The sequence below is a fragment of the Melospiza melodia genome, chromosome 11 (genome assembly GCF_035770615.1).
Source record: "Melospiza melodia melodia isolate bMelMel2 chromosome 11, bMelMel2.pri, whole genome shotgun sequence".
Taxonomy (NCBI): domain Eukaryota; kingdom Metazoa; phylum Chordata; class Aves; order Passeriformes; family Passerellidae; genus Melospiza; species Melospiza melodia.
In genome coordinates this window covers 23,805,444-23,821,440 of record NC_086204.1, presented here as the reverse complement: position 1 = coordinate 23,821,440, position 15,997 = coordinate 23,805,444, and the positions used below count along the sequence as shown (strand labels likewise).

Below are 15,997 nucleotides of genomic sequence, written 5' to 3'. Positions count from 1 at the left end.
AGTCTTTTGGGAGGTAGAGGGGAATCCACCAACTGTAGATCCATTAGAGAAAATAAATAGACTGTAATCTGTTGCAGCACTGTCACATTGCTTTCCATTTAAAACTGGAAAAAGAAAGAGGCTAAAGATGGTTTATTCCTGTTATTTTCTCCTGATTTGTTTCTTCCTTTCCTTGCATGTGTGGGTGGGTTAAGGTTTTTGTCTTGCTTTGTTTTGCAGTTTTTTATGACTCACATTCTGATGTGCTGCAGCTCACAGGCTGTGAGGCTGTAGCAATGTTTTAATTTCTGTTTGTATCTGAAACAGGTAGTAAGTGGGTAGGTTATAATTTAGGGAGTAGGTGGAAAATATTGAAACTATATGTTTGAGAAATTTAAAAAATGTCTGCTGACCACAGTTTCTATGTAGGAGGCGATGTCCTTCCCATCCCTCTCCTCCTCTCATTTCCAAATAGTTTTGCAGAGCAGCTTTGACTAAAGCTTTGCTAAGCTGAAAGTGCCACAGCCTGGGATGATAATAAAAAAGGATGCGTGCTGTTATAAACACTCAATTATTTTCCTTCTTTCTTGTGGAGTTGTTATTAAGCCAGGAGGTTCAGAAGTTCAAAAATATAAAGGAATAATTTGTACAAGAAAAGAAAGGAGTCTATTTCACAAGCTATTGATGCTTCCACAGGGAATTAGCAGTAGCTGTTAGAGTAGCTGGGGTCATACAGAGCGGCCATGCATTCTGCTCCCACTTAGGAAACCCCTAATTTTTAACTTTTTCACAGCCACATGCTTACGTTTCTGGCAATGAAAAGTGGGGGGAATATTTGAGGAGCTCTTATTAAAAAAATAAACTTCAAATGATGATTGACTCCCCTTTTATGTCTCTAGAATGGGGCCCATAAATCTCAACAGTTTTCTCTTCAATGGCTACTTGTTCTTTTTGGTTGGTGACAACTTTTATTTTAAGCAAGCTCAGTGCTTAAATTAACCCTTGTGTTGACTCATGCCTCCTTATTTGTCTTTGTTTTGCCTCCCACGGATGGAGAAAAGCTTAGCATATGGTAACAGATGCATTCCCATTTCATGCTTGACATGAAATGTGCTCATCAGTGAGTTCCTGGGAAAAAGAGCATCCAGACTTCAGGAGGTTTGCCTCCAAAGAAAGCACTGAGCTCACAGTTACTGAGTCCTCTCTTGGTCTTGACACTGGACTTCTGACAGGCAGATGAGCACTGAGGGTTGAATTTATTTAAGAACAAATATTCAGATTCACATGGGGACACTCAGACTTCCAGTCCCACCCAGTAAGGATGGGTTCTGGCACTCCTCCTTTGTCATTCTTTTAACAGCAACTGTAGGGACACAGCTGTCCAGTGCTCCCTGGATCTTCCCTGTGTTTAGAATAAAATCCAACCTTTGCTGCCTAGGAAGGAAACAGGATTCATAGGAATCTCAGACAGCATCAGCCACTCGACTTGCCAGAAGACACAGCTGAAAAATGGTTTGGTGAGGGCCCTGTGATGTTCATCAGCCTCCGAGTCTCCCTCACAGGTATGCAGGCCCTGGGAGTCAGGAACATGCATATCCCAGTGCCTGCCTGTGTGTGGCCAGCCAAATTTGGAAGCTCTATCTTATATCTTTCTGTCAGTGACCTGTTATACAGTCCTGGGGCCTAATGCTTGTGTCAACAGGAGGTTAGGTTTCATGGCATCCTGAGCAAAGCAGGAATGTCCTGGCTTATATTTGTCTCCCCAGGAGAGGAAGAGGGTGGGAGAAAAGCTTCAGCAGCTACTGGGCAATCTTCTGCCATGTCTTGACAGGTAGTGATATAAATCAGAGCCTTGAGTGGGCTCTGCTTAGATCCCTATCAGCCATGATTAATTCAGTGCTATAGGTGGAAGGATAAACGTGGCTTCCTGTAATCTTAATTGTTTCCACCAGCCTTTGAACTGATGCATCCATCTGGTAGCATTTAGTTGAGAATACAGAGGGTCAAACCCTGCCCAAGACTGCAGAGTAGGCAGCAGGCCCAGTTCTGCAGAATGCCAGTGCCAGCTTGGAGTTGGTCTCTCGGTCAAGCAGTGTAACAGAGGCAAGGGCACTTAAGTCAGTCCTCTGCAGTTGACTTGCAGTATCATCTGGAAACTTTCAGGTGCCAGAGCATCTAAATTTATTAGAGAAGAGGCTGGCAAAAGGGCCTTAAGAAGTCCAGGGCTGGGCTGGAGCTTTCATTCCGTGCTACAGCACATCTGCTCTGCCATTCCCAATGCTCTTATGAAAAGTCCAAAGAGAAGACAATGGGATTGCTTTTCTTGAGCAACTTCCATTGTAATTTAAGGGATTTTGTGGATCTTTTCAGATCCTACTATCTTCTTGCATCATGAATCCTTCCCCTCCTCTCAAGACTTTAATGGCTCTGGTCTGTAATCTTTGCAGGTCTCTGGCTTGTACACTCATCCATCTACCTTCAGAGCTCTGCACGAGGCCTGCCTTCACTCTGACATTCTTGTGTACAAAGCAGTCCCATGAGAATAGCTTGAAAAATGCCATGCTGGTTTTGTTCCCTCTTTAACATTGCGGTGTACCTGTGGGAAATTCTGAAAAGGGCAACAGTCTTGCTGTGTTTGGTGGAGGCGGCGTGTTTTGAAAGCAGAAAGATCTCTGGCAAATGCAGCCTGCGAGGAACAGAACCAGCTTATTTCAGCTGACAGCTCTGGAGAAAACCAGCATTGCTAAGTTTCAAGTCAGTGTGGGTAGACGCTAATAGGAAAATGTAGAGCTAACAATTTGGAGGGAATAGTTTATTGCTCTTTGGTTAATCCCTTTTCAGTTTCTATCAGCATAGAAAGAGCAGAGCTCGCGGTCATTTGTGCCCAAAGCAAAATGTGATGAAAACAGGCAAACTAAAGTGTAATTTAGCTCCCTAAAAGCAAAGAGGAGAGGTCACCCCATCAGAAAAAAAAGAGTCAGAATTTGCAATTTAAACAAGACTCCACAAAGTCTTTGTCTTAATAATGTTTGTATCCTAATGCTTTGAATCCAGTAAGTTCTAGTTACCAGAGCTCAGTAAAGCCATGTTTCCTGAGCAACTTCTTTTGCAATCTATTCAATTTTCCCCTCTCTATATAAACTCTCTGACATTTTTCTCAGATGTGTTCATTGTTTTTGCCTTCACTGAATAATTCCAGAGCTTCACCTCATCTCTAAGTGGTCCACAACATTTGCTACTCAAAATCCAAGCTAAGTTTCTTAGAATTTTATAGTTATATTTTAAATTTGAGGAACAATTAAATGGAAAGCATAGCTGCACGTGCACAAAATATAAACACAGGGCAAAATTCCCTGCCAAGTGAAGTAATAAAGGATGGTTGGGGTAAGTTAATCTGATCAACTCCTATCTGCAAAGAAATTGGCCTATAAAGCCACCCCCCATCCTACCTGGTTTATGGAAGGTAAAAAGACCCGAGCAGGGAAGAAATGCAGATCAAATATTATCTTCAAAATAAGCTGATCCCCCACAGGTTTTGGAGGATGTAATTTCCTACCCCCTGCACCATCCCCATCTCCTCCTCTGGGACGTGTAGGCAGGATTTCAATGGGTGTCACTCATCAGGACCATGCTAAATTACACCAGATGAGCTTCCTTGAACTGGCTTGAGTCGGCCTTAGCAAGTGAAGTCAAACCTGGAAGCAATCCTCTGTGCTCTGCTCAGTACCCACACCACTGCTTTGGGATTTCTCCTTGGACATCTTCCCTTCTGTCCTGAGGTTGAATAGTGGACTGAAGCCTCTGATTTCAGCCCCACTGTCATGATTGTGCAAAAGGCTGTTATCCATCCGTATTATTCCTGAGCAAGAGGAAAGACATTTGCTTTTGGGAGTTCCTTTTCTCCCTTTGGGGTCTTTAGGACTTGTCTGAGTTGTGTCCCCATGTTCAATGCCTTCAGTGGCTGCAGGATTTCTGGGAATCTCCTGGGTGAAGCACAGCTGGGGAGGGAAAAACCTGTTGGACATTTATGGAGTGTTTCAGGGGTTGGCAGCATGTAATTGCTTAGTTGTGGGTGTATTTACAGAGCATCAGTATTAAACAGGAAAGGAAGAAAAGACGGGGGGGAAAGAAGGAGTTTTTTTGGCTCAAATTCTGTGAGAGCATGTAAGGAGCGAGGAGATGCAGCTAAAGGGGCAGAAGGTGAACCTGAGGCAGATCTCTATCAGGTATTCTCTCTGCTGCTTATGTGCATAGACCAGAATGGTGCCAGAATTCTTCTACATCCTTTCTTAGTTGGAAGAAAAAAAAATCAAATAAAGGTGTTACTTGAATGAAGTGCTTTCTTCAGAAATTGCCAATTTAAATGAATATTTTGCAGCAGCATCTGGTTCCTGGCTCTGTCCAGGAGAGAAAGAATCTGAGAACACTCTACTTTGTTATTTAGCAGCATATCATCACTGGTAGCTGATTTCATAGGTGTTCTCTGACTGGAGTGGAGACTGTTAAAGCTAGGCTTAAAAAACCTTGAAGCAAAAAGATCTTTTAGTTCCAATGATAATAAAAATATAATTGTAGTTATCTTTCAAGAGACAGCTATAACCTCCCATAATTCATAAACAGGAGCATTAGATTGAGGAAGCAAATATATAGTAGAAAATAAAGTGTCTGAATTTATCATTCTGACTTTGAAAGCTAACAGAGAAGTTTGTTGCAAATAATTAATTTTATAATATTCTTCTGGCTTGGCAACTTGACTGTGAATAGATTGCGGTTTCCTTGAAGCTATTTGTTAGCTGAATTTATTTGCTGAATAATTGATGTAAATATCTCAGTGAATAGTAAGTAATTATTCTTGGCCTCTGCTTAATTTGAAGGCAAGTGCTTGGCTGCAAGTAGATGATATTAGAAATTTGAGCTGCTGTGATTTGATGGGTAGGTCACCTTCTTTTCCTGGCTAACTGAATTTTGAGTAATTTTTATGTAGACTGTACCAGGGCTGCAACACTCTGGAGGGGAGCACCAGCTTCAGCCATTTTCATGCTTTGATGCAGCAGCTCTGGGGGAGGGAGGCAGCACAAGGGGTCAGCACTGCTCATCACCCGTGCTTTACAAGGTCTGCACTGGAGCCCTGACCCTGAGGATATAACTATGGATTCCCAGGAGAAAGAGGGGCTGTCCTGGTAAGGCCACCCAGGGACCTCTGTGCCCTGTAACAGCTGGCACAGATGGGGTCCCATCATCTGTCCTGGTTAAGGGCATAGGTTTGCTCCAGGTGGGGAAGACCCAGAGAGAGCAGCTGCCAGACCAAGCCCTGTGCTTCTTAAGAGACATGGGGTGCTCCATGCATGGTCACTATGTACCCCAGTGGCAGAAACATCTTGCATAATAAAATTATTTCATCTTGAGATAATGTTAAGCTACAAGAAAAAACAACAGTTCAAAACAACTGTTTATCCCTGATGAGTTCAGCTCCCTGCTTTCTCTTGAAGTTTTTCATTTCTTATGCTGTTTAGAATTGTAATTTCTTTTTTTTTTTGCCTTTCCCTGCTGGACCTCATGAAGATTCAGCCTCCTTCAGGCTTAGGAAACATTCCCTTTTCTACAGCTGCTAACTCAGTGGTGCTCATGTGGAGACTAGAAAGCTGAGACAGTTGTTGCCCCAAAGTGTTTGTCCTTGGCCAGAAGTTGCAGCTCCATCTGGCTCCCTTCCTGATGGGCTGTGATTTACTCTCCAGGATAGATGTATATTGAAATTGGCACCTGCTTGTGCTGATACCCCAGGCTGGGATTTGGAAATCCAGGACAGAAGGATCTGTGTCCCCTCCAGCCATTCCTGCTGCAGGAGCAGCAGTTTGGAAAGGGGCCGTGCTGGCATCGCGAGGTGTTAAGCTGGGATGGCTGAAGGAGTTAATCTGCTGCCTCACTGTAATATAATAGAAAGAAAAACATGCCTGTGGGGCTAGTCCGTTTTACTATGTAGCTTCAGCTGGTAATTAAAAAGCAACAGTTCAAAATTAAGCAGTAATATGAATAAACCCCAAATTAAATATACCCAGGACAGGTTGCATTTTTCAGTGGGTGGATGCTTAGCATATCATGAAAGTAGACTTTTTTAAAAAAAAGTCTCAGGCTGGGTGTCTAAAGCTGGGAGTTCCCCAAACCACCCCAGAGCTTTGCTTTTCTCCATGAGGGTGCCCCTTTCATTGCAGCTCACTCGTCACCAGGGCCAACTGGTCCCCTCCACTCAGGGCATGTTCCCACATTCCTTCTGTTACAGTGGAGACAAAAAAAGAAAAATCGAAACCCCAGAAGGGCCCGGTAACAATTTTACTTGTGAGCCGAGCGCAAACGTGGTTTCAGGTTCTTGGGAAGGATTTCATGTGCCCCCTCTGAAGGTGAAGGGACAATGTGCCCATTTAAGGTGAAGAAAAGTGATCATGGGCGCTGCCCTTCGGGCATCCTGCCAGGCTTCCATTTGGGAGTGAAATTGCTGAGCAAAGCAGCAGGCTGAGCGCTCCTCTCTGTGTAGAGCAGGCAGATGGCTGCTCCTCAGGAGAGTGGTGCAACCAAGCATGGGGAAAATTTTGAGGTGAAGGCATGGGGAGCAGGGAGGTGGGTGGGAAGGAGTGATAGGAGGTATTTTCATCCACAAAGTCCCCAACTGGCAGATTTCCAGAAGATGGGAAGTGTTGTCTGAGAAAAGTTCATGCTCTGCTCACCTCATTTCTTACATGCTTTCCCAAAGTATCTGCTACCAGACACTTTTGGGGATGTTGGGCTTATCTGAGCCGACTGTTCTTGTTTCAGTGACACCTTTGAGCAACGTGCTGCAGACGCTGCGGCACCTCTGCTGGAACACTGCTCTTCTCCAGAAACCTCCCCACAAACTTCAGTGCCCACAGAGCTCCTGTGTTACATGAGGGGTGTGTGGGGTAGGGTTACCTGACACTGAGGCAGCATTTGGGCTTTCTGAATACAGGGGGTTTGCTCTTGACTAGTGAGTGATGAGATACCCCCAGAACAGGAATGACACAGTGGAGCTGGAGGCCAAGCAAGGCTTGCTGGGGTGGTGGCACAGGGGGAAACTGTGGGGACCCAGAGGTGTGCAGGAAGGAGCCAGGCTGGCAGCCAGCCCAGGGCAGCAGCAGATGGGCAGCACCAGATAGGAAGCAGGGCCCTGTCCATTGTGTCCCACTGGAACACTGCCTGCTTTGTCTGGGTGAGAAATGTCTCTGCCTTCCTCTGTGCCTGTGGGTTTCACATGATCCAGGGCTGCTGCTTTAGACATCCAGTGTCACATGGTCCATCTCCTTTCTCTTCATGGAGTTGGGTCCATTTACACCAATTCAGCACTCCACCTTTTACCCTCACAATGGTCTTTCTGATACCTTTTATTAGTTGTTTAAAATCAAACCCAGTTGCCAGCTACTCAGCCCTGGAAGACCTGTTACTGCTTTGTCACAAATTAACATGAAGGGTGTAAAGAAAGAAGCTGAAGCAAGTTACACCATCATGTCTGACTTGATTCAAACTAATATGGGATTTTTAAGTTACTGGTCAGCATTTCATATGCAGTATTTTGTTGTCTAGTATGTCCTTTCTTTAAGTCACATAACTGAATAGCTGAGGTGAGTTGTAGGAAGGAGGCATATGCTTTAGACCCACTCTGAGTTCAATATTCCTTCAAGAGGGAAGAGTGCTCTCTCATGCCAGAAGTATGAACTGATCTTACTGAGTCTTTTTTTATTTACAAGATCTAAGACTCAGTGCAGAAGTCTAAACAGTGACACTTAGACCTGCAAGCCATCACTGCTGGGCAGGGTGTTGGTAACTGGAACTGGTTGCACTTCATTTAAAACCATTTGCAGAATTAGACTGAGCAGAGTGAAACTCATTTGGTGAAAATATTTAGCCTTTTAGATAGGTTTGCTCATGGAAGTTAATCTGCTGAGTTTAGCACAGCTGAGAAACAAGACCCATGCAGAAGTACTGGATGGAAGTAAATCCTGCATACAAAATCCACACAAATCCTTTATTTAGATTGCAAATTTAACAGAAGTAATTCTGTCCCTTCCAGAGTTTCAGTTCTGATTAAAATGCAAATCTGTCTTCTTGCTGTTTCTTAATTTATTTCCCTAAGTTTGAATGTGGGCATTGACCAAAGCAGTTATCCTGCAGAGTCACTGCTCACTCACACTGTGACTGGTTGGACATCAAGCTGAGTTACTGGCAAAAGAGAGCCTGCTGATGGTGTGGTGAGTGCATTGAAACATCCTTCCATCAGTGTGGTGGTTCACAAAAGGGGAAAAGATGGAAATTCCATATCAAAGCTCTTTCCCCAAAGCTCTTTTCCTTTCTTCTGTGTTAATCTGGACTCTCAGTACCTTTAGCAAGTAACAGAGGTCACTGCCACTAGAAGAAAAGTTTTCAGATTTAATCTCATTCCAACACTGCCTTTGCTGCAGCTGCTGCTGACTTCAGGTTACATATTTAAGACCTTTATTTGGATTTTATTGACCTATTTAGAGTGGGTGTGGTATTTATAGTGTATTGTAGTATAAGTTTTAAAAGTGCTTTCAGGACAGAAATTAATTCCATGTCTTCATATCTTAATGATCTTGGGCAAGAGAAGACATGAATCTAAGAGCCCAAACTGTTGCTGTCTTGCCTGTTTTATCACATAACCCACCAGACCCCCAAACTGCTGCTCTCCAATGTTTGACTGAACCCTGTGCCTTCCCCAGCCCTACTGAAGACAGGAACTTGGAGCAGAAGCAATAGTGCAGTAGGGTCAGCCCAGGGAATGTCATCAACTAGGAGACTCCTTTTCTGGTTTGGGGGACTTAAGGCTGAGAGAATGGGGTACTCATATACTCTGCAGTGTTTGATGTATAGAAATTTTCTGTTGGTTTTTGATTCAATCAAAACACAGCAAAAAATAAAATAAAAAAAAACAAAATTAGCTTCACCTGTGCAAGTTCATCATGGGATGTCTGCATTAGGAGAAAAAGCAGGAGGCTGAAGTCAAGCTGTTGGAGTCAGCTTCAGCTGGGGCTTTGGGCATAAGGGGCTGAAAACTGGGGCCTCGAGGTCCCTGCAGCATTCCCAGCATCAAGAAAAGCAATCTTAGTCCAGTGGCTGGACATCAGTAGTGTGACTGCTCTGCCCTGGGCCGTACCCCTGTGTCACTGTTGTGGCTGAGCCCTGGGATGGGTGGTGGTTTGGGGTTTCTCCAAGCACCTCAGTCAGATTCAAGCTGGTTTATTAAACTGGTTAATTGGCAGTTTGAAAGGGAGGGGGAAAGCAAGGTCCTGGGTCTCCCTGGTCAGTGCCAAGCCGCAGACTGTTAACTACTCCTGCCTTTCAGAAGCAATAACTGCGGATTTGGGGAACATATGGAACTAACTAGCCGAAAGGCTTTTATGAGCAGCTTTAACAGGGAGCACGGTTTGGGAGTAGAAATTCCAGTGGATGAGTTAATAGTTTCACTTTCCTTAGCTGTCCCTTTATAGGGAAAACAACAACAAAGCTGGGCACGTTCCTCCCACAGCCACGGCTGTACAATGTGCCAATGCATCCAGGATTTCGTTTGGACACTGGGGGAGTCCTTTAGTAGATCCCCCAGGACCTGTTTTTCCAGAGCTATTTCCTGATGCTGACCTCATTAGGTCAGTTTCACAGCTCACTAATTCCTAGCAACAGCACAAGAGATTCAAGGAAAAGGGAAACCCGTCTTCTGGAAACCAATGGAACTGAACAGATTTGGGCAAGCACTTTTATTGCTTTTCATTAATCTGGAAAATCAGGGACTTGCATTTTTCTTTCTTCTATTTTTTTTTCCCCAAGTAACTATTTTGACCTGAAACTGTATATTTGATTTTCTGTTTGATCAGAGATTAGGATAACTAAGAAAGGAGAACCCCTGCAGAACTGTATATATCTCAATATTTATATTGCAGTTTGTTTTGAACCAAGTAGGAGAGTGGGTATTTCTTTTCTGGAATTGCAATCTTGGCACTGGCAGGATATAGTCACTCAAACACTTCCAGTAATGCTTATTTAGTGTTTGCATTGTGGTGGCACGTGTCCAAAAGAGAGAGCAAAGGAAAACAATAAGTTGCCTGCTCAAGAGCTGACATCATAGTGTAAAATTTAAGTACTTGTTTTTGTGGTATTGTTATTAATCATGGGTCTGTGCAGGGGTCATCCTGTAATTCCAGCTACTGGAGTCCTGTGAATGCAAAGCTTGGCCTGAGAGTTTTCCTAGGGTTGCCTTTCATCTTCAAGTCTCCTGTATAGCAAATACACCAGAAGAACACAGCTCCAATTTGTCTTAAGCTTAACAAAAAATGTGTTTCTTGTGTTGTAATTCCTGAATTTGTTGTCTGTTTTATTAGCAATATATTTCATAGGAAGGTTTATGACCACTCAAGCATTTTATCTGTTAATAAGGTTTCCTTGTCTTATTTTACAGTTGCTTATTAGATGTTCCCACAAAGCTTTTTTTTGTTTGTTCATTGTGGCATTATTTGGGGCTTTAGTTAGAAAAGTCGAAGAGGTGGACCTGGCAGCCTTTCCACTTGATTCCACAGGTGGACAGGTCCACCTGTTCACCACTGATGTAACCAGGAATGATGATGTATTTGATGAGGGTTAGCTTGGTTTTTGTGTCCCAGGCCTTCTTATGCTCCTCAGATAGAGACAAATGTACAGAACACAGGCAAGGAAAAATCTCTCTGGCACAGAGGCTGTGATTTCTCCTCCCTAGCTATCACATACAGCACTAACATGGTGCTTGCCTTCAGGAGCTTTCAAAAGCCCAGTTTGAAGCTGCTGGCCTGGCACAAAAAAACACTATATGTGACTGGTTGTGAGAGTACCTCGGAACAAATGGCATTTTCATCTAGCTTTTCTCCCAAACCCAAGTTCAGTTTTTCACTAGAAAAATTTTTTCTAGTGGAAAGGCTGGAGTGTTCCTAAGCCCATTCCAAACACATATTTATTCACTTCTCTCTCTTGAGAAAGGTGGCAGTGGTTCTCTAGATCTGTTTCTGTAGATTAGGTTTACATCCCTAAAAAACAACTCTCATTAAATTATCACATAAAATCAAACCTCCAACCTCACCAATGTGTTTGCAGAACAATATTCAAACTGTCCCAAGGACAACTGCTCATACCATCTGTTCTGGGCAGTGCCTAGAGCCTCAAGACCTTAGGACTCACTGCAGTTTTGTCTACTTGCTTTGTATGTGCTTTGGAGGTTTTATAATCCTCTGTCTTTTTGAAGGTGAAAGTTAAACACCATAAACATTCAAGTTGATTTATGTGGGAGGTTTGCTTTTGTAACCCATTCCTTCTGTTCTTGTGTGACTCCTGGATCTATAATCCAGAAGCACAGAGAAGGGGAATATTGTGTGAGTGTCAAAGTGATCAGTAAAGCTGTTAGTGAAGGTCTTCACTCGTCCAGCCCCTGAGAGGTCTGAAGGCTGAGCAAAACAACTCCAAAAATGTCTGGACTGGTGGTCCCTGGGACTGTGTAGGACTAGTGGGACCCACTCCCACTGACAGTAAAACAGGACTGCCCCGAGGGCTGAGCTGGTGTCTCCAAATAAAATCTCTGTGCTGGGGCAATGACACCACCCAGATTAAAAGGTTGGTCAGTCACAAGCAGTGGGGCCAGAGACAGGCATGCAAAAATGTCTTCAAAGCACACCAGGGTGAGCACCATAAATTGTGTGAATAAAATGCGTTTCCCAAGAGCCAGAGTCATAACTTCCCATGGCTTCTCAGAACAAATCCTGTCTGCTCTGTTTATTAGGTGGGACTGTGTATAGGCAGTCACTCTAAGTGTGTTTATTTTGAACTCATCAGTTGTTCAGTAATCTCAGCCAGCTCTGGGAGATTTAACTCAGATAGAGGATTAGCCTGGGGGTCGCGGGGTCAGTGATATTAAGATAGAGAGAAGGGAAGGAAACAGCGTTGTTTTTGTGGCATTATCTGAACAGTAAGGAAAAATAAATTCGGGTTTTAAGCTGGCTTTAACCTGACTCTGAAGGAAATGGTCTACAAATCCAGCCAGGAAGCAGGCAACTGTGATGAGACCCCACTTCTCTTTAAATTTGTTTTGAGCCACCCAACCAAAATCCATGGTGGTTATGGCTTCTCTAGAAATTGGTTAATTACAGTTTTCCTTTAGCATGTCCAAGTGTTAAAATTTCTGATTTTAACTTTCCTCCTACAATAAAATCTCTGGAGTAGCTTTTGGGGCAGAAGTTTGAATCCAGTGCTGAGCTCCCCACAGTGACAGCAGCGTGCTGGATGGGTTCAGCTGGTGGCCAGCATCACCTCTGGGTCCCAAAGCTGCTCTGAGGCAGAAAGCAGGGAAATTAATGTCCTGGCACCAATGAAATAATGGGGGGCCATCTGCCAAAAACTGCAAAATAACTCATTCTCTCTCATTTGGTGTCTTATAAGAAGTGAACTTGTATGGTGAACTTCTCTGCAGGCTGATTTTTGACAAGCCCATAGACAATTTTCTTCAAGATTTCTAACCCCCGGTAAATGTGACTGAAATAATGCAGTAGGTTCCAAACTTATTCACAGGAGAAAGACCCACAGCATTAATGCACAGGACTGGTTTCCCCAGAATAAGAAAAAAAAAAAAAAAAAAGAAAAACAAAAAGAAGGGGGAAAGGCATTGGAAGTAAAGTAAGTAAGGATTTGTTTATTGCCTTCTTAATATTTTATCAAAAAACACACAGTCTTGCCTCAGGGCTTGGTGGTGGTTTGTATATGTGTGTGTGCCTGTGTGTATACATATTTTTGTATATAAAAATCCAGTAACTTCCATTGTTTAAAAAATCAAAAATGAGAAGGATTTTGCTAAAAGCATTTTGGGAAAACCTCTGCTCTCATTTTTCCTGTCAGTGTTTTTCTAAGCTTTTATTTTTATTAGTCAAAATGTTTAGAATCCCCAGGAAATCCTGGGATGAACCATTTCCTCTTTGAGCTGTAGCCCTTAGGGGAAAAAGAAAAAGCTCAGATCCTTTCAAACGTTAGAAATTTTTCAAACTGTGTTTTTTGCATATTTTTAAAATTAGAGAAAAACTAAGTTAGGAAGATGCTTAACTTCAAGCTGTGGTCCTGGGAAAGCTTGATCTCTTTGTAGAAAAGCCTGAAGAGACCCTTAGATCTGAGCAAGGAAATCTTTTAGGCTTTGCTCTTAATGGGGAACTGATTGCCAAATTGAGGTATAACAGGTTCAGTTGAAAGACCATCTTTTTCATTTTTTTTAAAGTAAATTAAAAGCTAGCATTTGCTTTTCCTCAACCCAATTTGTGTATGTTACTTAGCATGTAACAGCTTTTTATTGAGGCTGTTAGTGCCCTGAAGATCCTTTATTATTAATATTACTAACATATCAATGTTATTATTAATAATTAAATATGCAATACTCTTTTTTATATACATGAGATTTTGCAACTTCCTCTCCTTCACCTTCAGATAAACTTCAATGGGAATCATAATTTTAAGCTAAGAAAAACTTCCATCCTGCAAATGCATATGTAAATTGCTGATTTTAAACTCCTCTTGGGTTCAGTCCTTGAAGTGGGTTCAGTTGCTAAAATTTAAGAAGGTAAGAATTCAGGTCCCAGACTGGAGCTCAGCAGGGATTACCTTGCCCAGATTTTGAGATGATTGTTATTCTCTGGGAAGGATGGGGCACTGCTGTTATAAATGAGAAAAGCTTAAAAATGGTGAAATATGAGACTGAGGGGTGCAGGAGTCTTTTCATGAAAAATGACACATCAATGTAATTTTTCAGAAGTCTGAATTCACAGTCGCCACATTCCACTTTATTTTATGAAAAGTGTGTTTGTTTATTTATATAGTTCATGACAAAAGCCTTCACTGCTGTTCATCTGATTTATTCATCTACTTTTTATCAAGTTTCTTCAGAAGGTTCTTGGAAAGCAGAAGATGTAAAGCCCAGACTGTAATAAATACCAATAACTGGTATTTATTACTCCCCCAGTCTGTCACAAATCTGAAAAGAATTTTGGTACTTGATGTGAAATATAGTGGTCCTTTTTTATTTGGTTTTATTTGTTGTTTTGTTGGGGAGGCGTGGGGGGGTTTTGTTTGTTTGCTTGGGTTTTTTAAGGCTTTGTTTGGTAATTCAAGGGAAAAAATCTAATATTTAAGGACTTTTTTTTTTTTTTCGGTTACCCAAAATGGCACAGTAAATAGTGCTTCTGCTTTTTAGGCTTATTTTCAGGTTTGGTTTGGGGATACTGAACCAGTCTGCTGGGACAGTGTTAGAGATCTGTTTGTTCTCACTTTGCAAATGGGTGGGTGAAGGAAGAAAGACAAAAGGAGGGAGACTAATAATGAATTTCCTAAAGTTTCTGTTATTACAAGTGTGCACAAAGTTCCAATACAACACCTTTGATTTCAGAAGTTCAGAAGATTTTGAATTTTTTCTCAAAAACCTGTCAGCTGAGTTTGGGCTTTGGATTTAAGCTAGGATACAGAAAACAGCCAGAGGCACTAGACTTTTCCTCATTTAGGGGAGTTTCCATTCCAGGGTCTGTCACGGAGTAAATTAACCAGCACAGAGAGCCCAAGAGTTTTGAGACTCTGACCTCTGAGCAATATGTATCTGTTGTGAAGTTATACTCCATGGAGAATATTATGGGGTCTTGCGCCTGATGCTTTTCCACTTGGGAATGCCTAAAGATCATCCCTTGTTAGTGTGGGCCAGAATGGATAAAGGGAATAGACTTCAGGTGCAGGAAAGTCTTTCAAAGTTTTGTCCTTTAGTCTTTGTTGTTTTGATTCCTACTGTCTTTAACTTTTTCTCTCTTTTCCTGCCTGTGTTTCTGCAGGTGCTGTTTGCTCTAAACCAGACTCTGCTCCAACACGAAAGCCTTCGAGCAGGGAGTTTGCAGGCCCCTTACACCACTGAGGATCTCATCAAGCACTACAACTGTGGAGACCTGAATGCTGTGATATTCAACCATGACACTTCTCAGGTGAGCGGAATTGTTCCAGATGGGCCAGAGAATTGAGGAAAAATCAGCTACTTCAATAGCAATATCCCAGTCATCACTTCATATTCTGATCCCTCTTTCCCCTCTTCCTTTTAATGCCCTGTGTTTTCTTTCCACACGTGCCTCATTTGCCTGGTGAGAGAGTGGAATTTCCCTGGTTTTGCTCAGGCTCTGGGGAACCATAGAATGGTTTAGGTCCAAAAAGACCTCCAAGATCATTGAGTTAACTGCTAAGCCAGCACTGCCAAGTCCACAGCTAAACCGTGTGCCCAAGCACCACATCCACACATCTTTTAAATACCTCCTGGGATGGTGTCTCCAACACTTCTCTGAGCAGCCTGTTCCAATGCTTGACAGCCCTTCTGATGAATAAATTTTTCCTAATGTCCAATCCAAACCTCCCCCAGTGCCACTCGAGGCTGTTTCCTCTTGTCCTATTGCTTGTTACTAGGAACAAGGAATGGACTGCCTGGAAAACTTTCCAAGGGATGTTCTTGAAAAAAGGTTAATTCTGGATGTTTGGGGCTGTTGAATGCAGACTCCTCATTAAGGGTGGAGGGGGAATCTTTGTAATGTTTGAGCATATATATGAAGAGGAAGTGGACCTTATGTAAATACTCTGTAAAGTAAATAACCTCTCAAACATGTCATAATTCAATAATTCTGTGTGTGTCTCATACAGCCCTTCAGTCTCTGTTTATCTTAGTTATCCAAAGCTATTAAAAACTCTCAAGGGAGCAAAAATCTGCTTTCCAGACCAGTTTGATGCTTCATGGCAAACTGAGATTCCTCTTTCTCCTTTCCAGTTAATTCTATGAAAACTTGGTCTTTGGATGTCATCTCCAACATCTCCTTTTTTTGGAATCAGTATTCCCAGATTCCAGTCTCAGGCACAGTGACTCACTTGGGGCAAACCTGTGTAAATTTGACAGCCACACTATTGTATGTTTCTTGCCAGTGAAAGA

General features: G+C 42.6%; 1 protein-coding gene across 1 annotated transcript in view; it reads left to right on the top strand.

Moving 5' to 3' along the window:
- TRABD2B (TraB domain containing 2B) overlaps positions 1–15,997 on the top strand; it is a 263,307-nt gene that overhangs the window by 126,240 nt on the left and 121,070 nt on the right. Inside the window, exon 3 of the mRNA XM_063166065.1 lies at positions 14,868–15,014. Within this exon, the coding sequence (XP_063022135.1) occupies positions 14,868–15,014 (147 nt within the window). The remainder of the gene's footprint in view (positions 1–14,867; positions 15,015–15,997) is intronic.